Raw genomic sequence first — 22,939 nt, forward strand, 5'->3', positions numbered from 1 at the left:
TCCTTGGGCCCCTGCACCTATGTGGGAGACCTGGAAGAAGCTTCTGGCTCCTAGCTTCGGATTGGCACAGCTCCAGCCGTTGCAGCTATTGGGGAGTGAAACATCGGATGGAAGACCTCTCTCTCTCTCTCTCTCTCTCTCTCTCTCTCTCTCTCTCTCCCTCTCCCTCTGCCTCTTCTCTCTCTGTGTAACTCTTTCAAATAAATAAGTCTTTTTAAAAAATCAGATGTTAGCACATATATGCTTGCTAAAAAAAATAAAAATTTTCACAAAAAATGAGGGGCAAGAGTTGAGGCTAGAAGTTAAGATGCTGGTAAAGACTGCTACATTCTACACCACAGTACCTGGGTTTGATACCTAATCTTGTTCCTGACTCCAGCTTCTTGTTTGTATAGATCTGGTGTGTTTTGGGGCCAGCGCTGTGGCACAGCCAGTAAAGCCATTACTTGTAGTACCAGGATCCCATGTGGGCGCTGGTTCGAGTCCCGGCTGCTCCACTTCAGATCCAGCTCTCTGCTGTGGCCAGGGAAAGCAATAAAGGATGGCCCAGGTCCTTGGATCCAGGTCTCTGCTATGGCCTGAGAAAGCAGCAGAAAATGGCCCAAGTCCTTGGGCCCCTGCACCAACGGGGGAGACCCAGAAGTTCCTGGCTCTTGGCTTCAGATCAGTACTGGCAGTTGCAGGCATTTGGGGAGTGAACCAGTGGACGGAAGACCTCTCTCTCTCTCTCTCTCTCTCTCTCTCTCTGCCTCTGTAATTCTGCCTTTCAAATAAATAAATAAATCTTAAAAAAAAAAAGTGTTGCCCAGTTTTTACTGCAGGTTTTTGTCCCACGTAAGAATTCAAAGCAGAGGCATAAGTGCAATAATGACAGTAAGATTCATTAAAGTGACAGAGTGAGTATGTATGTAGTCAGGCAGGATACAGACAAACCCATGAGAGAAGCTCCCCATGAGATGGCCTAAAAGAAAGACCTCCCCACAAGGAGAAAGCATGGGAGGAGGCTGAAACAGGAAGTTCTCATGTCCAGTGGTCCCCTTTATGGGGTATGATGTGCTGTCTTAATACATAAACGGCAGAGTTTGGGTAGGAGTCAATGCACATGAGGTTCTCTGGGACAATTTTATGGCATCTCCAATTGCTTCTCTCTGTACATGTGCTTACCACAGCACCTTCTCCTTCCTGGTCCTGGAGGAAACCATCAGTGGCAGGTAAAGGGGTGGAGTTAGCAGGGCTAGAGACAGAAAACTGTGGAAAAGTCTTCCAGTTAATTTTATCCTACTTCCCTTCCTATTCTGGCTGGGCCCCACATCACTGGGCAGCAGTAATGGCTCAAGTAATTAGATTCCTGTCACCCATGGGGAAAACCCTGGATTGAGTTCCTGGCTCCTGACTTTGGCCCCACTCAACCCCAAATGTTTAGGGTATGTGGGGAGTGAACCAGCAGATGGGAGATCTCTTCAAGTAATTTATTTTTTAATGAGAACAGTCTCATTATTTTACATTTTTGGCTTTTACATAATTAGCTTAAGATTCATTTTTGGCCAGCGCTGCGGCTCACTAGGCTAATCCTCTGCCTGCGGCGCCGGCACCCTGGGTTCTAGTCCCGGTTGGGGCGCCAGATTCTGTCCCGGTTGCTCCTCTTCCAGTCAGCTCTTTGCCGTGGCCCGGGAGGGCAGTAGAGGATGGCCCAAGTGCTTGGGTCCCTGCACCCGCATGGGAGACTGGCAGGAAGTACCCGGCTCCTGGCTTCAGATCAGCTTAGCACCGGCCGTAGCGGTCATTAGGCCAGTGAACCAATGGAAGGAAAACCTTTCTCTCTCTCTCTCTCTGTGTCTCTCTCACTGTCTAACTCTGCCTGGCCAAAAAAAAAAAAAAATCATTTTTAATTATCTTTATATACAGAAGATCAACTTAGTATATACTAAGTAAATGAAGAGGAGAGGGAGTAGGAGATGGGATGGTTTGCGTGTGGGAGGGTGGTTATGGGGGGAAAACCGGTGTAATCCAAAAGTTGTAGTTTTGAAATTTATATTTATTAAAGTTTAAAAAAATAAAAATTAAAAAATAGATAATCGGTTTCTCATTCCTTTGACATTCAAACTGCTGCACTATAACACATCATGTGGGCCTCTGAAAACTTCCTACTGAAAGAAAGAGAGGAAATGTCTCGGCATCATTATGAAAATCATTTTGCACCAGTGGACTACACTTTGAGAACTGTTGATCTTTTGCAGTATTTCCAGTGAGTGGTTCACGTAAGTCTGAGGTGGCAAAAAAGCCGTTTCCGTTATTATTTTAAATACTTATTGGAAACAAAGTGTAACTGATGCTAAATTTGACATCCGTAACTAAGGACGCTAATCTGCCCCAAGACAGTAGTCATATGCGTCCAAGTCAAAGGCTCCACCAGGATGTTGCTCCATGTTTTCTGTATTTTCTGTCTACAAGACGAGTGGATTCTGTCACAGCGTGAAAACGTTTATTTAAATCAGCCATGTGTTAATGTGGAAAGACACAGAGGTCAGGGCTGAAAAGATGGCAAGAAAACGAAGGGATTTCTACTACCACCAGGACGTAGAAAAGTGGTTGAGTGCGTTTCTCAACCGGACCTGAGTGGGAATCTTGGCTCTTACTCTGTGATCCTGAGGAAGTTATGACCGCTTGTTCGGTTCGGTGTGTTTCCCTTCTGTAACATGAAGATAGGGTTGTCAACTTGTAAGGTCGACCAGCAACAGCTATCACACGTAAAGCACACGTGGGCACTCACGTAGCTATCCTTACGAACGATTCTTTTTTTTTTTTTTTGACAGGCAGAGTGGACAGTGAGAGAGAGAGACAGAGAGAAAGGTCTTCCTTTTGCCGTTGGTTCACCCTCCAATGGCCGCCGCGGCCGGAGCATCTCACTGATCCGAAGCCAGGAGCCAGGTGCTTCTCCTGGTCTCCCATGGGGTGCAGGGCCCAAGGACTTGGGCCATCCTCCACTGCACTCCCTGGCCACAGCAGAGAGCTGGCCTGGAAGAGGGGCAACCGGGACAGAATCCGGCGCCCTGACCGGGACTAGAACCCGGCGCCCTGACCGGGACTAGAACCCGGTGTGCCGGCGCCGCGGGTGGAGGATTGGCCTATTGAGCCGCGGCGCCGCCACGATCTTCACCACCGCTTTCCCGTCGCGAGCACTGCCTGCGGTGCCCAAATAGAGTACCTGATACAGGCCAGCCTTAGGAGATGAGGGCAACATCTGTGCCCCGGGCAGAAGAGGACACCTGATGCCGGTGTCTAGGTCTGGGACGTCAGGTGGAAATTACGCCTAACAAGTACAGCAAAAACCACACGCCGACACCACCGAGTACCGTCACGACCTGGTGCGCCTGCGCGCGTGCGTCCGCCAGAAGACCGAGTGTGTATCTAGCGCTCCGCCAGATCGATCGACCTGATCGGGGATCGTCAGATCGGTTCTGGCCGCGGGAGCTACTCTCGCTGTCGCGAGTCTTGAAACCAGGCGGTGGGGGGGAAAGGGCGGGCTCGCTGGCGAGCGGGGCGGGGCGTGCAGCGGCCGCACGCCGCGTTCCCAGAAGGCTGTGCGTGCCCCTCGCCTGCCGCCTCCGGGATCCTAGCGAGCGCGTGAACGGTTCCTCTGCAGGCTGGCCATGGCGCTTCACGTCCCCAAAGCTCCGGGCTTTGCCCAGATGCTCAAAGAAGGCGCGAAAGTAAGGAGTGGAGGAAGTCGGCGAGGGGGGAGGGTCGGCCCGGGGCCTGGGGCGGCCGCCGCGAAGACGCGGGCCTACTAACGGGCCAGGCGTGTTCCCCTGGCAGAGCCGGAGAGAAGATTCCAGAAGGGGAGGTGTTCTCGGGGGAGCTCGGCCGCCGAGGCCCGGGGCTTTTCCGTCCTTCGATATCCCGGGGAAGGATCCTGAGGGGACGAGGCGCCGGGTGAGGGGCAGGGCCTCGCGCGCGGGCCGGGCCAGCGTCAAGCCCCGCGTGCTTTCTCTCCACCCGTGGGGCGGGGCTGGTGCGGAGGTAGGAGGTAGCACCACACCGGGCCGCTGCTGCAGTGGGAGACAGCGCTCCCGGTTCGGCCCCATGAGGCCGGGAGTCCCTCGTGGGACAGGGGGGTCCTGGTCTCGGCGGCAGCTGGTGTAAGACGTCCTGGGCTAGGGCAGACTTTCTTCGTCTTAAATACCTAACTGACCCGTGGAGCTCACTGGGTAGCAAGCACCCTGGCCCAAGTAAAGTTACTCAGCTTTCTGATCTTGTGATCGGAATTTCGGGAGCATAGTTTACTGGGAGCTGGCGCGTTAACAGTGTCTGCGAGGTTAGGGTTTGGTTTGGTTTTGTAGGATGCGCTTTCCAGAGAACGTAGGTGCACTAAGTAACTGCTAATAAGATTATGTCGCTGGGATATCTCTGTGGTGATGTGACATTATTTACTCCCTAAAAAAAAACTCAGTGAAATCACAGCTTCCACTTTGGATTTCCCCCTCCCCGTTTACTTTTGGGAAATTGTGTACCAAAGCATTATTGTCATTCAGGTGCTAGTAGTTTACTACAGAACACGGAGATAATTGTTTAAATAAGGAGGTACTGAGGGGGCTTCGGTGAAAGTCTTGGCTTTTATATTCATCTGAGGGAGAATTTCAAATAATAATAAAGAAAAAAAATTACTGATAATAGTAGGGAATGAAAGGGATTAAAAAAAGGGGGGGGGGCAGAAGTACAACAGTTGAAAATGATGTTCAGGCAACTCTTACTAGTTCCAAAGGACAGAAAGAGCCAGGAAAGAGTAGAGCAGGAAATGTTTCAGGCTGAGACACCAGACTGTGCAAAGACCCTGAGTATGCAGAAAATTTGTCCTGTTTCTTAAAGAAAATTGAGTAAGGTAACAGATTGAAGCTTGCAGGAGGAAAGCAGGGGTGGTAAAAGATGTGTTCAGAAGCACCATGAGCCACAGCCAGGACATGTGTGCCCTAGTATCCCCAGAGGGATTTGCATTTTACTTTTATGAGATGGGAAGCCATTGAAGGTGGTTTTATATATATATATATATATGTATGTATGTATGTATTTGAAAGGCAGAGTTTAGAGAGAGGAGTGTGAGAGAAAGAGGTATCTTATCTGCCAGTGGTATCTTCCCCAAGTGGCCAAAACAGCCGGGCTGGGCAAAGCTGAGGCCAGGAGCCTGAAACTACATCCAGGTCTCCCATGTAGGTGAGAGGGTCAAGCACTTGGGCCATCTCCTGCTATTTTTCAAGGAACTTTAGCAAGGGGGCTGGATTGGGATTAGAGCTGCCAGGACTCGAACTGGCACTATGAGATGCTGATGCTGCTCATATTTAAGGGTCTTAAGTAGAAGAGTGACAGACTCTGATTTATGATCAGTTGCCTATTCACAGGGTGTCAGGAGATGGGACTTAAATGATATTGTTCGAGGCTGACTGTATTTTAGAGCAGTACTGTCCAATATAACTTTAGGCAATGATGGAAATTTTCTGTAGAGAGCTGTGCATTATGATATCAACTATATCTTTGAAATGTGGCTAGTGTAGTAGAGAAGCTGAATTTTTAATTCACATAGCCACGTGTGGTTAATGGCACTGTATTGGGCAATGTAGCACTAGAAAAACCTTCATATAAATAGTAGGTTTATGAAACCTATTTGAGATGTCAAGTATTTAAGAATTTTAGTATTGTAAGTAATTTGGGATTTCTAAGGTGTACATGTTGGAAATGCAGTTCAAAAGTCTGTATACTTTAGTCCCTAAACATTTTGGAACAGATACCTTCAGTTAGAATTCCCAGTGAACAAGGGGCTGGTGCCCTGGCTCACTTGGTTAATCCTCCACCTGCAGCGCCGGCATCCCATATGGGTGCCTGATTCTAGTCCCAGTTGCTCCTCTTCCAGTCCAGCTCTCTGCTGTGGCCCGGGAGGGCAGTGGAGGATGCCCCAAGTGCTTGGGCCCTGCACCCAGCATGGGAGACCAGGAGGAAGCACCTGGCTCCTGGCTTCGGATCAGTGCAGCGCCGGCCTTGGCGGCCATTTGGGGAGTGAACCAACAGAAGGAATACCTTTCTGTCTCTCTCACTGTCTATAACTCTGTCAAATAAATTTAAAAAAAGAAAAAGAAGAAGAAGAATTCCCAGTGAACAAACAGCTGCTGGCTTTACACAGCCCAGGTTCTAACACATTAAAAAATATTCATCATCCCAGGTTTCAGCTTTTAGTTAGAAAATATTGATAAACTTGGCTGGTGCCGTGGATCACTTGGTTGATCCTCCGCCTCCGGCACTGGCATCCCATACAGGCGTTCTAGTCCCAGTTGCTCCTCTTCCAGTCCAGCTCTCTGCTGTGGTCCAGGAAGGCAGTGGAGGATGGCTCAAGTGCTTGGGCCCCTGTACCCACATGGGAGACCAGAAGGAAGCACCTGGCTTCTGGCTTCAGATTGGCGTAGCTCCGGCTGTGACAGCCATTTAGTGGGTGAACCAACGGAAGGAAGACCTTTCTGTCTCTCTGTCTAACTGTAGCAAATAAATTTTTTAAAAAAGAAAATACTGATAAACTTTTTTAAAGTATTTTACCTGAAATATGTCATAGTCTTTGTGTAATCACTACTTGAGAAGCATTTTTAACAGAAAGGATTGGAGTCCAGCAGTAACGTTTAAGTGCTCTCTTGGTTTATACACTTGCTTCTTCCCCTTGGTCTTAGTACTATTTTTTTTTTTTTTTTTAAGATTTATTTATTTTTATTTGAAAGGCAGAGTTACAGAGAGAGAGGAAATTCCAACTTCTGGTTCACTCCCTAAATGGCCACAAAAGCTGGGGCTGTGCCAGGCCAAAGCTAGGAGCTTCATCTGGGTCTCCATTGTGGGTGCAGGGGCCCAAGCACTTGGGCCATTTCTTCTGCTTTTCCCAGGTAAATTAGTAGGGAGCTGGATTGGGATTGGAGCAGCCAGGACTCGAACCAGCAACCATTTGGAATTCTGGCACCACAGATGTCATTTTAACCCAAAGTGCCACAATACCAGCCCCATGTGGTCTTAGTATTCTTCCTTTATTTTTCACTGTGTTTAAAAAAAAATTAGCAAGTGTTTGGTGCAGCAGTTAAGTTGCAGCTTGGATCATCTGCATCCCATGTTAGAGTGCTTGGTTTTGGTTTTCTCTACTCCACTTCCAGTCCAGTATCCTGCTAATCCATACTCTGAAGGGCAGCACGTTAATAGCTCAAGTACCTAGGACCCAGCCATCCATGTGAAGAGACCTGAATGGAGTTCTGGGCTCCTTGCTGTGGCCTGTCCAAGCCCAGTCCTGGTTATTGTAGGCATTTGAAGAGTGGACCAGCAACTGGAAGATTTTTCTCTCTCTCTTTCTTAGTTTATCTCTGCCTTTCAAATAAAATGAAAATAAATTTAAAAATTCTTTAAATATTTAGAGGTTTATGATTTGGTGTGTAGGTAATAGGTAACTGTGGTCTGTAAAAATATGTGTTGTTTTTCATCCAATGAGAAAATTTAGAGATTGTTTATGAATATCAAGCAACATGATTATCAACAATCCTGTGAGACATAGGTACTTTTATTATCCCATTTTACAGATGAAGAAATGTGAAAATTGTCCAAGGTCATATAGTTAATTAGCCACAGATGGCTAAGAATTCTAACTACCAAGTCAGAATCTAAACGCCATGTCCCAAATACCAAAGCTATCCTGCCTTTTTGTTGGAAGTAAGATAAGCAAATGTATCTTATATGAAAATTCTCATTTGGCTGTCCTGTCTAATCAGAAGGTTTTTTTTACAGCATTTTTCAGGATTAGAAGAGGCTGTATATAGAAACATACAAGCTTGCAAAGAGCTTGCCCAAACTACTCGTACAGCATATGGACCAAACGGTAATTTCTAAATTTCTGTTTTAAAAGATGCAGTGATAGAATTTTGTGTACTAGTTTTTCTTGTGAACTTTTTTGGAGAATTTTATGATTACAATATGGCTTTGAAAGTTATTCCGTAGTTCAATGATACCAGTATAATATTTCCAGTTTTTAATCCGCAACCCAGATCTCAAAAAAATAGGAATCAGAATGTTACTTGTTAATGCTATGGAGACTATAAAATATAGCGTTTCTGCTATTGAAACAATACCTGGTATTTATGACAAATGTTGCACAGTTCTTACAAAAACTAGCATAGTTTCAGGGAGAAAAGTTATGTTTTCCTGTTGTCTTTCATCACCAGTTGAATTTAATTGAAACGGATTCATGAGATAGGTACAAAACCAAATATACTTTTAAGTGAATTATTTTGGTCTTTGTACATGTTAATATTTTCTATTAAACACTTGCTGCATGCAAACCATGTTGCAAGAGAAACAGAAAATGTCAGCAAAATGTGGTGAGGTTTGCCATCCTCCTTAGAGATAGATACTGGGAAAGAAAGAATACAGATGTGAGTCGAGGAAAGCCCATGGGGCTGTTAGATGGACTTTAAGAATAGATGACTGTGTATGAAATTTCACAGAACTGTTTTAAAAAATAAAAATTACCTTCATGACTAGATTTTTCTGGGTATTTTGGAAAGAGCCTGAATAATAATTGATTTATTTTTCTCTTTTTAACTGTTTTTGAGGAATGAACAAAATGGTTATCAACCACCTGGAGAAGCTGTTTGTGACAAATGATGCTGCGACTATTTTAAGAGAGCTAGAAGTAAGTCATTCCTTTTTAAAAAAAAAAAAAAAGCCTAGTCATATTCTGGTAACATCAAAAATTAAGTGTATTTTGACATAGATCCAAGAAATTATTTAGAGAGGATAATAAGGCATTCCTCGCCCAACTTTGTTGTACAGCTTTTCCTACATCTTAAATAATATATTTAAGGAATACAAACTTCATACATTTCATAAGTACAACTTTAGGGATATAGTGATTCTTCCCACCGTACCCGCCCTCGCATCTACTCTCCCACCCTTCTGCTCCTTCCTCACCCATCCCCAGTCCCATTCTCCACTAAGGTCCATTTTTGATTAAGTTCATACAGAGAAGACCAACTCTATACTAAGTAAAGAGTTCAACAATTTGCATGGGAAAAAAAAAAAACTGAAAACTTAACAAATATAATGCCACAAAATATTTATAAAGAAGCTTGTCATTGTAAATGTTAATATTTGACACTATGATGTTCTTAAGAGGTAATTGTGTAATTTCAACAAGGATATTGTCAAAACAGTAAAACCAGATTGACTTTTTACAGCTTTCTTAGCTACTGTCAGTTGCTTAATAGTTTGCTTAAAATTATCCAAAGCTAACTACTAAATATAAAATCCTTGTGAACTTAAATTGTAAGAAGGATTTTGAAACACATGAGCAAGTTAGTTGAGGTCTATTTAGTTTGAAAATATGTGACTCACTTGGCTAACCCTCCGCCTGCGGCTCCGGCACCCTGGGTTCTAGACCCGGCTGGGGCGCCGGATTCTGTCCCAGTTGCTCCTCTTCCAGTCCAGCTCTCTGCTGTGGCCCAGGAAGGTAATGGAGGATGGCCCAGGTCCTTAGGCCCTGCACCCGCGTGGGAGACCAGGAAGAAGCACCTGGCGCGCTGGCTGTAGCGGCCATTTGGGGGGTGAACCAACGGAAAAAGGAAGACCTTTCTGTCTCTCTCTCTGTCTAACTCTGCCTGTCCAAAAAAAAAGTGGGTTTAGTGGTTAGAATTACTTTATTTATTTATTTTTTTTAATTTAGTAAACATTGATGTTCTCAATCTTACCTATGAAGTTGTTATGTACTAGATGGCTGGCCATCAGAAGAAGGATGCACTTTGAAGCTGTTTTCATTTATAGTGATATATTTGTGTTGCTAGGCCTAGAGGCACCTACAGTTCTTGTGACCCCAGTATATTTATTGTGCAACAGTGTTCTTAAATAAATTGCCTGACCCACAGGATTTGGAGTATATTAATTTAAAAAATGGGAGTGAATTGTAATACATTGTTTTAAGGTCATATGTTACAACTGGATATACTTTTAATACCAGGTACAGCATCCTGCTGCAAAAATGATTGTAATGGCCTCTCATATGCAAGAGCAAGAGGTTGGAGATGGCACAAACTTTGTTCTGGTATTTGCTGGAGCTCTTCTGGAATTAGCTGAAGAACTTCTGAGAATTGGACTGTCAGTTTCAGAGGCAAGTGTTCATTTTACTATCCACTGCTACTTAATTGTGTGCATGTGTGTGTCCCTACTGCTTGAGACAATCATTATCATAACAACCTGTTTCTTGAGCAGTGTACTCTACATGAGGCATTGTAGTGCTTGTGCTTCATATACAATACTGAACAGGACTATTGTTAGTGAGGGCTGTTAATCCTATGTGTTTGATGAGAAAATGAGAGTTACATTGGAAGAGTTTTACCCAAGGTCTTACAGCTGGTTAGGGATAGAGTTAAGATTCCATTCTGGGCCGGCACTACAGCTCAATAGGCTAATCCTCCGCCTGCGGCGCCGACGCACTGCATTCTAGTCCCTGTTGCTCTTCTTCCAGTCCAGCTCTCTGCTGTGGCTCGGGAGTGCAGTGGAGGATGGCCCAAGTCCTTGGATCCTGCACCTGCATGGGAAACCAGGAGAAGCACCTGGCTCCTGGCTTTGGATTAGCACGGTTCAGGGCGCCAGCCCCAGCAGCCATTGGAGGATGAACCAACGGAAAAAGGAAGACCTTTCTCTCTGTCTCTCTCATTGTCCACTCTGCCTGTCAAAAAAAAAAAAAAAGATTCCAATCAGGGCTGTCATCAGAACCTAGACTCATAACCAGTAGGCTCTCATACATGTTATTCTGAGAATATAGTTTGTCATTTTATTGAAAATAAATGGCCATCTTCCTTGGGTTACCAAAATAAGCCACTTTAACTGTCAAAAGTGTGACTTTTGAAGAAATGTTTTTGTTCTTTATATTTTAGGTCATAGAAGGTTATGAAATAGCCTGCAGAAAAGCTCATGAAATTCTTCCTGATCTGGTATGTTGTTCTGCAAAAAATCTTCGAGATGTCGATGAAGTGTCATCTCTACTTCGTACCTCCATAATGAGCAAACAGTATGGCAGTGAAGCATTTCTGGCCAAGCTCATTGCTCAGGCCTGTGGTAAGTAAATATCAGTAAATGAGGCAGTCCAAAATAAACATGTCTTTACTAAGCCTAAGGTAGTTTTTTGTGTTGTCACAGACTATCTTCTGATGTCTTTCATTTTCTTAACAGTGTCTATTTTTCCTGATTCTGGCCATTTCAATGTTGATAACATCAGAGTTTGTAAAATTCTGGTAAGTTTAGAAAATATATTAATTTTATCAAATTGGTCAGTTTTTTGAAAAGTCACCTTTCCATAATATCTTATGGGTTGAAAATAATGTGTGAACAAAATACTAATCTGTTTATTCTTCATATATGCCAAATTACAATAAGCTTAGAAGTAATTTTAAGTGGGATGGAAGTCCTGTTGCTTTTAATTGTGGAACAGGCTCTAGGATAACATTTTATTTTAGCTATGGATGGCAAAGGATGTTATTGTACAGGGTCCAAATGGGTGAATAGCAGTACAGTCAAGGGTCGGCATCGATCACTTCAGACACAAAGAACAGATTACTTTTTGGCAGGTTTCTTAATTCCACTTGTGGCAATGGGACCCTTCCCACAGCCTTCACATTTAGCTCCTCAAGTTTGTCCTCTTTTTGTTTTCGTCCTCCTCCATCTGTGACCTGCTTCTTGGGTTCTTTCAGGGATTTCTTGACTTGACATGCGTCTCTGAAGTGTGTGTGTGTGTATAAAGATTTATTTTATTTTTTTGAAAGAGAGAGGTAGTGACAGTGAGAGAGGTCTTCCATCCCCTGGTTCACTCCCCAAATGGCTGTGACAGCTGGAGCTAAGCCTGTCAGGAGCCAGGAGCTTCTTCCAGGTCTCCCAGGCGGGTGCAAGGGCTTAAAGACTTGGGCCATCCCCTGCTGCTTTCCCAGGCGCATTAGCAGGGAGCTGGATCAGAAGTAGAGCAGCTAGGACTCTCAAACTGGTGCCTATGTGGGATGCTGGCACTGCAGGCTGGGGCTTTAACTCATTGTGCCACAGCACCGGCTCCTAGAAAATTCAAGTGCCCGAGTAAAGCCTATAAAGTGGTTTTACATATAGGCATACTGAGTGTTAATGTAGTTGAATTTAACTTAAGTGACACATGCTTTCTACAAGGGGTCTTCAAAAAGTTCATGAAAAACTTGTATTACAAAGACACTGCATGGATTTCAGTGTGTGTGTGTGTGTTACTCTTTTACTTAAGTATTTGAGTAGAGCTCCCATGTGTTTGTTCACTTCCCAAATGCCTGGAGTAGCTAGGGGCCCAAAGCCAGGAGCTAGGAACTCAATCCAGGTGTCCCATTTGGGTTGCCAGGACCTATTTACTTGAACCATCTCTGCTGCCTCCCATATTCACAATATCAGAAATCTAGAATTAAGAGCCACAGTCAGAACCAGGGATCAAACCCAGGCACTCCAATAATGAGACACTGGCATCCTGATTAGGGCGTAACCACTAGACAAAAGCCCTCCCTCTCAGAATTTTTTTGCATCAAAATAAACTTTTAATTCCTAAGTACCTTCATGTGGGTATTTGTGCATATACTCTTTCCATGTATTGCCCATCTTCTTCACTAAATTGAGCTTAAGAGTACAGTCTGCTTTTTTTTCTGTTCTGTTTCTGTTATGACAGTTGTACTGGTGTATTAGCACCAAGTATTTGAATGAGTGAGTGGCTCAGAGCATTTATACTGTACTTTGGATTCTTCCTGGTACATTGAAGAACCTTCCCTCCAGACCAGTGGCTCATCCCCTCAGTGATTACTACCTTGTCCTGAATGGTTTGCTCTTTGTCCATTACTGGGTTAGCATGTTATTTTGTTTTAGGAAATATTATTTTGGGTACATACAGAGTCAACAACTTAGCCCTAATGATGATTTTGGTGTTCAACTCTTTAGGGCTCTGGTATCTATTCCTCCTCAGTATTGCATGGCATGGTTTTTAAGAAAGAAACTGAAGGTGATGTAACATCTGTCAAAGATGCAAAAATAGCAGTGTACTCTTGTCCTTTTGATGGCATGATAACAGAAACTAAGGTATGTAGATTTCAAACTTTTTAAGTTTGGGTTGCTTTGTCAGCTTAATATTTTTGTTTTGACATTAAATTTGCTGTTGAACTAGTAAGTATTTAATGATTATTGGAAAATGTAGGATCAAATGTATTTTTAATCCAGATTTGTTTATACTTTTTGAATAATTCAGCTACTAAGTAATAAACTTGAAAGATGAGATGGTGGCAGTATTGTTTATATTCCGACCTACAACCCTCGACATTTAAGCGACTGAAAGGATGAGTACTTGGCTCTTCCTGGAGGTTCTTTAAAATGTTGACATTCTGCAGCATCCTGAAGCAAAATATGCTAATTTGAAAATCTGTTTTTAAAATACATGTTCTGAAGGTTGAAGTTTGTATTCGTAGCGAGCAGTGGCTGCCTTTATCAGTAGAATTCTTGAAATCTGAGTTACTGGTTTTAAAAGTTTCGTAGGATTAGTGTGGGAGTGATCATTTGGTTCTCATTATAGGAAAAGTGTGAGAACCATGATGTTATTTTGGCAACACTACCTGACCTTTGTCAGATGACAAATGCTAGGACCTCTAGTCAGCATGTATAAAATAGTAGTATCCTCTAGCTTTTCCAGAATGTATCCATTGGGGAAAGTGGTTCTGGAAACAGTGAATGTTAGTTAAATATTTATTTATAAAATCAGAGTTAGAGAGGGAGAGACAGAGATCTTCCATTCACTGATTTACTCCCCAGTGCTGGGCCAGGCCAAAGCCAGGAATTTCATTCTGGTCTCCCACTTAGGTGTCAGGGACCCAAGCACTTTGGCCATCTTCAGCTGCTTTTCACAGGCCATTAGCAGAGAACTGTCTCAGAAGTGGAGGAACCAGGACATGAAACGACGCCTTATGGGATGCCTTCATTGCCAGCAGCAGTTTAACCCACCATGCCACAATACTGGCACCTATTAATTTCATATACACTTCATTAGTCTGTTTCATAATAAGTTCACACTTACCTTTGTATTTTCTCTCAAATCTTTTAATTATTCAGTGAAATGTTATCCTGTAACTTTGAACACCAATGTAGTTAAATGACTTTTAAAAGAGTGCTTGCTTGTTTTAATAGGGAACCGTATTGATAAAGACTGCTGAAGAATTGATGAATTTTAGTAAGGGAGAAGAAAATCTCATGGATACACAAGTCAAAGCTATTGCTGCTACTGGTGCAAATGTCATAGTAACTGGTGGCAAAGTGGCAGACATGGCTCTTCATTATGCAAATAAGTACAATATTATGTTGGTGAGGTAAGAGAAAGCTGCATTCTGTTAATGTATAAGTTTTTTCTGGGGGTAGGGGAATAATGGAACCCTAAATAAATTGAAACTTGAAGGTTGTTAATAAACGGAAATCAGAAGGTATTAGATCAAGTAGCACAGGGCCTTAGACTAGGGCAGGGGTGTGGAACCTGCAAAATCATTTGGTTTGGCTCTGCCATAGACAGGGCTTGAAACTCAATAGATCTGTATAGCTGGGTAATTTTTAAGTTGATAATTTTGTATGGCCTACATACGATGTTAAATACCCAGGTGGCCCTTGGCAGAAGAAAAGTTCCCCACCCCCATCTAAGGGAACAGGAAATTCTTGTGAGAAAATTTTGATTTAAGCGGAAGGCTGAAGGACCAGTTAACAGATACTATTTGAAAAGAGAAAGAAAAATATTTCTATCTAAAGGAACAACTTGTTTAAGAGACCAGATGTAAGCCTGGTGCATAGTCTGTCACCTGCAGTGCCCTTTTTTATTTTCTGCAGAGACAAGCAAAGAGGTCTCCCCTTCACTGATTCATTCCTTAAATGCCCACAACAGCCAGGGCTGGGCCAAGCTGAACCTAGAAGCCTGGAACTCTGGGTCTCCCACATAGGTGATAAAGCCCCAATTACTTGAGCCTTCACCTCTGCCTCCCCCCCCCCCCCCCCAGGATGTGCATTAGAACGAACTGGAATTGGAGGTAGACCTAGGAGTCAAACCTTAAAATTCATGAGCACATTTATGAGTGTACTTCAGAAATTTCACAGAAAATGGAACTAATTATTATAAGCTTGTATAATTATAAATTACATGAAGTTTTTGAAATGCATATACAAAGGGTCTGCAAGAAATAAATAGAAAAATGTGTTTTAATGAAAAATACACATGAATTCCAAAAATTTTTTTATACCACAGAGTAAACCTTTTAGTTCTACTTTTCTACAGACTTTTTGAAGTACCTTTTGTATGGGCACTCCAGGCAGTTTTTTTGTGTTTTTTGTGTGTGGTGTTTTTGTTTTTTTTGACAGGCAGAGTGGACAGTGAGAGAGAGAGAAAGGTCTTCCTTTGCCGTTGGTTCACCCTCCAGTGGCCACTGCAGCCAGCGAGCTGTGGCCGGCGCACCGCGCTGAGGTGCGCTAATCCCAAGGCAGGAACCAGGTGCTTATCCTGGTCTCTCATCGGGTGCAGGGCCCAAGCACTTGGGCCATCCTCCACTGCACTCCCGGGCCACAGCAGAGAGCTGGCCTAGAAGAGAGGCAACCGGAACAGAATCCGGCGCCCCAACGGGGACTAGAACCCGGTGTGCCGGCGCCGCAGGCGGAGGATTAGCCTATTGAGCCGCGGCGCCGGCCGGCAATTTTCTTGTCCATTTCTACCTACCACCATTTCTAGCAGCTATGCCACTGTACTGAGTAAGTTACTTCACTGTTTCTTCAACTCTCCCAATTGTAGAGGAATGCCGTATAGCACAGACTTGAGATGCACTACTGGCAAACTGAGCAGGTCAGGAATCAGTTTCTGGGCTACAGCAGTCAGTGCTGTAAAGACATGTTCTGAACTTGAATCAAAAGCTGAAAGAATGACATGAGGATTGGTGTATGGTTTCCTGTGTTTAATCTCTGCAGTTTAAATGCTGCATATCTCATGGAATTAAATTTCTATTGAGTCTTTTTTTTTTTAAAGGCTGAACTCAAAATGGGATCTCAGAAGACTGTGTAAAACAGTTGGTGCTACAGCTCTTCCTAGATTGGTATGTATTTTAGGAAAACATTAAAGATACTGGAGCGTGCTTGTATTTTTGCTTTAATAATCACTTTCTTACAGACTCCTCCTGTCCTCGAAGAAATGGGCCATTGTGATAATGTTTACCTCTCTGAAGTTGGAGACACACAGGTGGTGGTTTTTAAGCATGGTATGTAGCAGTGGTAAAATGTGTTTATGTAAGTGTGTGGTGTTTGTCTCTGATTTACTCGAGTATGTATTTTATTATTTTTTTTTTTTTACCAAATATGTTTATTAACAGAAAAGGAAGATGGTGCCATTTCCACCATAGTACTTCGAGGCTCCACGGACAACCTGATGGATGATATAGAAAGGGCAGTAGATGATGGTGTTAATACTTTCAAAGTTCTCACAAGGGTCAGTATTAGCCGTAATCATCTATAGTAACTTGTAAGGTCTTAAAAACACAGTTGGCAGAATCCTGAACATTTTGAGAATTAACAGTATTTAAGCACTTGTTGCTTATGTGATAATTTCCTGAAATGATTATGCAAAGAAATAGAAAAGGCTATATTTAAAAAATGATTTTTTAAAGGGCTGTCGATAGTTGTTTCTAATTATGATTTACCTTTAGTCGCTTAAGCATTTGTTTTAGTGCTTTTCTCATTCTTTACTTTGGGCCCCCTTTTCCATATACCAAACACTGTACAATAAGAAAATTTTGAGTAATGACTCCTGATTAGAAACTCAAATCTGGTTAGAGTTCAGGAATTTAAAAAATCAAATAACAGACTTTTCTTTTTGTAGTTACATTTTTGATTGGTTAATTTGTTTGGGCTACTTATAGGATAAGCGTCTTGTCCCTGGAGGTGGAGCAACAGAGATTGAGTTGGCCAAACAGATCACATCATATGGAGAGGTATGGCTTTTTCTGTATATCTTGACTGACTTTCCATTACCTGAATAAAATGGCAATAATAAATGTTTTGTTTTAGACGTGTCCTGGACTTGAACAATATGCTATAAAGAAGTTTGCTGAGGCGTTTGAAGCTATTCCCCGAGCTCTGGCAGAAAACTCAGGAGTTAAGGCCAATGAAGTAATCTCTAAACTCTATGCAGTACATCAAGAAGGAAATAAAAATGTTGGATTAGACATTGAGGTATTTAAGGGGAAAAAAAAAAACTGTATATTGTTTTATTTTGTGAATGCTTAACTAAAAATAGAAGCAGTAATGGAAATTTCTGTTTTTTTGAAAGGCAGAGACTATGTTCACTGGTTCACTCCCCACAAGCCCACAGTAGTCAGGGATAGGCCAGGCAGAAGCCAGGAGCCCAGAATACAATTCACATTGAGTGTCAGGGTCCCAAGTACTTGAAGTAATAATTACTGCCTCCTAGGGTGAGCATTAGTAGGGAGCTAGCTGTATTAGAAATGTGGTAACTGTGACTTGAACCAGGCACTCCAATATGTAGTTACATATAATGTATATTTATCGTATATTTATATTTTATACACATTTATTTATGAATGTTTTCCATCTTAATGTTGAATTATTTGAGAGACAGCTAGCTCCCATCTGCCAGTTCATTCCCCCAGTTGCCTTCAACAGCCAATGACTTGATCCATCCCTGTTTCTCAAGGTCTTCCTTATCTGGAAATGCAAACCAGGGCACACAGTAAGGGAGGCAAGAGTATTAACCAGTAGGCCAAATGCCCACCCTTAGTTAGTTTTTAGTACAGTTTAAAGAGCCATGAGGTTTTGTTATTGAGTATAAGCAGTTTCATTTAATTTATAATGAAGGATGAAAATTGTTTTGTGTTAACAGGCTGAAGTTCCTGCCGTAAAAGACATGTTGGAAGCCGGTATTTTAGATACTTACCTAGGAAAATACTGGGCTATCAAACTGGCTACGAATGCTGCAGTCACTGTACTTAGAGTGGATCAGGTGAGCAAAAAGTGAAATTTAGATCTTTAAGCTAGTTTTTTTATGGTTCAAGAGGAAATTTTCACAGAACTTGAATATAGCACAGTTCCAATTATATTCAAAGGAGTACTTGTTTACCATCATATGTTAGAGATGTTAAAGTATCCTTGAAAAATGTCCTTTTTTTCCTATTAGCTTTAAAATGTACTGAATATATTGCAGCTAATTAAAAATGAAGCTCTCTGCAATATAAACCTTTTAAATTGGCAAGGAATCTGTGGAATATACCTGATTTAGATTCAGCTTTCAAGTTTGGCCTTAGAAACCCCTTTGTACAAGTAATCTAGAGAGTTTAATTATATAATATTAAAGTAGAATATGGATGCAGGTATTGCAGACCACCTGTTTGTAGTTCATTAGATGAGAGGGTCTGGGCATGTGTTTATTTTGAGGAATTGAAAAGACTATTGTGGGCAGAGATAAACCAGAATTCATAATTATTTTTCACAAAGGTATTTTCTGATCATCTGTTTGTAAGTACTTAAAATTGCTGAGGGCATGGTTTATGTCCTTTAAGTGAAAATCATTCTGAATTAAACTTGAGAAAAGTAATGAGTTCTAGGAAGAAATCAGCAAAGAGGTAACTAGACTTATTCCTAAGCACAATAAGGACCTCTTGGTTGTAATCAGATAGGTAGCAAAATGGGTTTTTCTTCAGTATAGGAAGAACCTTTTTATAAATGGAACTGGATATCCAGTTACAACTCATCAGAGGTAAACAGAAACTGTGTGTTGTGTACCAGATTTATCAGTAGGAGTTTCTTTATCAGCTTTTGGCATTAGATTATTATTTTTTTAAATAAAAGTAATAGCCTAAGGAAATGTTTATTCTAGATATAGAGGACATTCGTTAAGTGAGGAACTTTTTGAATGTCAATTATCCAAACAAGATGATAATTGATAACCTTTTGTCACAAAAGCTTTTCTTGGTTTTAAACTAGGAACCCTGTTTTATACTAGGGGAGAAAATATTTATCTGAAGAACGGTTGATCCGTTTGTGTTAGTATCTTTTTAAAGCAAGTCATACCTGATTTTGTGCAGTATATATTCTGGAAAGGGACTTGTAAATCAAGTTTAAGCATCCGAAGGTATAGTAGGGTCTGATTTAACTTTTGTTCAAATTGTGTATTTCACCAGTTCCCCATTTGGTCCCCAAGCATCAACATCACCTATAAAAACTTGTTAAAAATATAGAATCTCAGACCTCACTCTAGATCCAATGAGTCTGAAACTTTGGGGGAGGCCCAGCAATCTGTTTTAGTAAGCCCTCCAAATGATTCTGATGCCTCCTGAAGTTTGAATGAAACTATTTTTAAATCAAGGTGCCATACTTGAGTTCTAAAATTATGCTTGATGCCTTTAGATAATCTATATTATTAGCGGCTCTACGTTGACAAAGGTAATTGTTTAATTTTGCCTCTCCCAAATAACTTGAGCCCAAAGCCAGTACCATTTTAACATAAATCCTTTTAAAATGTTGAATGGTTATATTGTCCTTGAGAAATACAAGGTTAGCACATTTTAGGTAACTAAGAGAGGCTTGTAATAGATTTTTTTTTAAGTTATGAGGAAACTTGGATTTTGTTTATGGACAGACATTTCCTGCTGCGTGAATGGGTCTCATTTACAGGTACTAGAAAATGTCAGAGTTGAACTTTATATATAATAAATGTATCAATTACTTTAGATTATAATGGCAAAACTGGCAGGTGGACCTAAAGCTCCTAAACCACAAGGAAATTGGGATACAGATGCTTGGCAAGATGAACCTCACATATAAATAGTAAATCAGGTGCCAAACTGATTGATACCAGTGATGCATGCAGATACTTTGCATTCAGCATACTGAGTTATTAAAGTGCATGTCTTGGAATGTTCTTCACTAATCTGTGCAGATGTTGCTATTATCCATAAAGGCAGGGAATTTTTCTCACAATGCTACAAGTTAATTTCTAACAGGGAAGCTAGCAATCTTTGTGCTTTAGGGTTTCGTGTATAATTGGTTGCTTATGTCAATAATTATGTATATCACGATGGTTGCCTAATTTTAAATCAGGCTATTCAGAAATACTCCTCATTGTAGAGGTTGAGTTTATATAAACAAAACTTTTTTTTTTTTTTGTCATTATGTAGATCATCATGGCAAAACCAGCTGGTGGACCCAAGCCTCCAAGTGGGAAGAAGGACTGGGATGATGACCAAAATGATTGAATGAATGGCTTCATTTTTACTGTGGGTGAAGGCCGTATTTGTAGTAGTACTATAGGAAATGCCTGATGTTTTCTTATTTTCCCTAAATTAAGAAGTGTTTTTGTGTTTATATATCATTGGCTGGATGATGTAATAAAGGTGTTACTGTCAAAGCCTCACTGTCCTCTGACTACTGTTACTGGATCTAAATGACCTGTTTGTTTCAGCTGAGGGACTTACAGCAAGTCAGTTAGGTAGTTTGAGGCCTGTTTGTCATGCTGCTTGTTTTTGTAAGTTATTGGGATCCAGCTCTGCTCGGATAGTTGTTACATGTTGTCTGCAGTATTGTCTGTAGCTGCTTTCTACACAGGAGTGGCACAGTGGAGTAGCAGAGAGAACAAATGGGCTCACAAAGCCTAAAATATTTACTGTCTGGCCCGTTATAGGAATAATCACTAACCCTTGGACTACATTTCCCTAGCTCTGGAAATCCTAAAAGTTGAGGCAGTGTATTCCAATAAGAATGATTTGTTGAATAGAAGACATTCTAGTAGCACAGATATAAAAGACGTTTATGATATAACTGAAAATCCATCTCCTTGACATATATGAGTTAAGTAGATCCAGTTATGATCAATAAGTCAGTATTGGAAAAACAAAGAACATTGCATTATACTGATTTAATAGGACACAGGCACTGTATTTGTTGATCATATAGGTCCCTGAATAATACTGTTTGAAACTGTTTTTGGTATTCTTTCAAAGGAATTTTAGAATATGGCTGACTGGGTCTTACATAAACTCAACAGTTCAACAGTACTAGGAATGATATGCATCTCATTTTTGCTGCAGCAAGAGTTCACTGTATATCAAGCCATTAAAGTCAGTACAACTTAAAATCTTCTAAGTAATAAAACAAGTTTTGGAGTTAAGTCAGTTTATTGATGCATTGCAACCCACCACCCATAGTAAGCATAGAGGATTTAAGTAATTCAGAATTTCCTTTCCAGAAAATGGAAGCAGGAATAAAAACCACTGTGACGATACAAAACCATTGTAAATCTTTATAGTTATTTTTCCCTTCAATATTTAAACATGATTTCTTCTGGCATGTATTTAATGTTAAGTAAACATGATTTAAATAGTCTTTACTTTTTTATTGTTGTTATTACAGCCATTATAAAAGCCAAAAATGTGTTTCCAGAGAAAGTGCTTTTTATATTGTTATAGTATTCTTTCATAAAATAGGAGGTACGCTTGTGACTTTAGGACTTTAGTTGTAGGCACAGCTTGCACATGTGTATCACTGATGTGAAACCACTGCCCTTTGGTTGATTGCATTTCCAAACCTGTCAAGAAAAAATAGAAAAGTAAATACAAAGATTTTTTTGTTTTGTTTTGCTCTAATCTATTTAAAATTCCAAATTTTCCAAGAGCTCTTACCTTGTGGAATATCACCATGAAGAACAAGATTAGAGAGATGACTACTGGCAGTTCTTGCCTTGGCATAGGCAGTATAATGTCCTGACCTCATAGTACCACTGTGTTCAACAACTCCATATAAGGAATACAGTACCCTTGTATTTTCTTCAGCAACATTCTTTAAAAATGAATATAATCCAAAAGTTAGTTCTATTCCCATTTATACATGTTATTGGCAAAACAAGCTTACAGTTAACATTTACTTTCAGAAGGTAGAAATCATTCATGAATCTGAACTTCACTATTTTCTCTCAACTCTTCTCAGCCTACTGAAGATATTTCTGTTATCACTGTTGTTTTTTTGCTGGAAAAAACAAGCCTTGGGCCACTTATAATCAGTTACCTGGCCCAGTCACCAGAAAACTCAATTTGCCAGGAAAAGTTTCTCTAGTAGCTATAAGGTAAGTCCAAAATACCTGAACCCTAGATACCATGCTAGTACTTGCCCAAAATGTAACCCTCAAGAAAGTGTAGACAGCATTCAGATTGTGTCAGAAAGCATCCATACAACCAGCAATGTACAGAGGGTAAAGCCACCCTGTAATGCCTGCATCCCAGATGGCGCCAGTTCCTGTCTGCTCCAAGACTTGCAACCTAGCTCCCTGCTAATGCTGGGAAAGCAACAGAAAATAGCCCAAGTGTTTGGGCCCCTGTCACCCATATGGGAGACCCAGATAAAGCTACTTGCTTTGGCCTGGCCCAGTCCCAGCTGTTGTCTCCATTTGGGGAACTGAACCAGCAGATGGAAGACTTCCCTATCCCTTTCTTATTAACTATTTCAAAGAAGTGCATCTATTAAAAAAAAAAAAAAAAAACTACGTTTTCAGATGCTGTATAGGAAGTAAGCCTTATTCAACCATTCATTTTCTTAGTTTAAATGCTGTGGGGTTTTTTTTCTCTTTTTTTTTTTAACTTTTATTTATTTAAAAGGCAGAAAGAGAGAGAGGTCCTCCATCTGCTGGTCCACTCCCCAAATGGCTACAAGGGCCAGAGCTGGGCTGATCTGAAGCCAGGAACCAGGAGCCTACTCCAGGTCTCCCATGTAGGTTTAGGGGCCCAAGCACTTGGGCCATCCTCCACTGCCCTCCCAGGCCACAGCAGATAGCTAGATCAGAAGTGAGCAGCCAGGACCTGAACCAGCACACGTGGGA

General features: G+C 41.5%; 3 protein-coding genes across 6 annotated transcripts in view; 1 reads left to right on the plus strand and 2 right to left on the minus strand.

Moving 5' to 3' along the window:
* The window catches only part of MAP3K7CL (MAP3K7 C-terminal like), a 133,256-nt gene extending 129,826 nt beyond the window's left edge, over window positions 1–3,430 (minus strand). For both annotated transcript variants that reach the window (XM_062175766.1, XM_062175757.1), the window contains exon 1: window positions 3,206–3,430. In XM_062175766.1, the coding sequence (XP_062031750.1) occupies window positions 3,206–3,241 (36 nt within the window). In that variant the 5' untranslated portion in view covers window positions 3,242–3,430. The remainder of the gene's footprint in view (window positions 1–3,205) is intronic.
* Window positions 3,431–3,562: 132 nt separating this feature from the next.
* CCT8 (chaperonin containing TCP1 subunit 8) lies at window positions 3,563–20,479 on the plus strand. Its single transcript, XM_062206299.1, has 15 exons — window positions 3,563–3,710; window positions 7,795–7,885; window positions 8,619–8,698; window positions 10,019–10,168; window positions 10,938–11,118; window positions 11,233–11,294; window positions 12,994–13,131; window positions 14,227–14,405; window positions 16,091–16,157; window positions 16,232–16,319; window positions 16,431–16,546; window positions 16,977–17,048; window positions 17,125–17,289; window positions 17,957–18,076; window positions 20,250–20,479. Exons 1-15 carry the CDS (start codon window positions 3,651–3,653, stop codon window positions 20,325–20,327), a joined length of 1,647 nt encoding a protein of 548 aa, XP_062062283.1. The 5' UTR covers window positions 3,563–3,650; the 3' UTR covers window positions 20,328–20,479.
* A 439-nt stretch (window positions 20,480–20,918) lies between these two features.
* The window catches only part of USP16 (ubiquitin specific peptidase 16), a 44,196-nt gene continuing 42,175 nt past the window's right edge, over window positions 20,919–22,939 (minus strand). The window contains exons 18-19 of one of the 3 annotated variants that reach the window (XM_062206277.1): window positions 21,750–21,906; window positions 20,919–21,655 (exon numbers count right to left, since the gene is read on the minus strand). In XM_062206277.1, the coding sequence (XP_062062261.1) occupies window positions 21,531–21,655; window positions 21,750–21,906 (282 nt within the window). In that variant the 3' untranslated portion in view covers window positions 20,919–21,530. The remainder of the gene's footprint in view (window positions 21,656–21,749; window positions 21,907–22,939) is intronic. The other 2 variants (XM_062206268.1, XM_062206286.1) reach the window with 2 other exon arrangements.

Source organism: Lepus europaeus, chromosome 2 (assembly GCF_033115175.1).
Source record: "Lepus europaeus isolate LE1 chromosome 2, mLepTim1.pri, whole genome shotgun sequence".
Taxonomy (NCBI): Eukaryota; Metazoa; Chordata; class Mammalia; order Lagomorpha; family Leporidae; genus Lepus; species Lepus europaeus.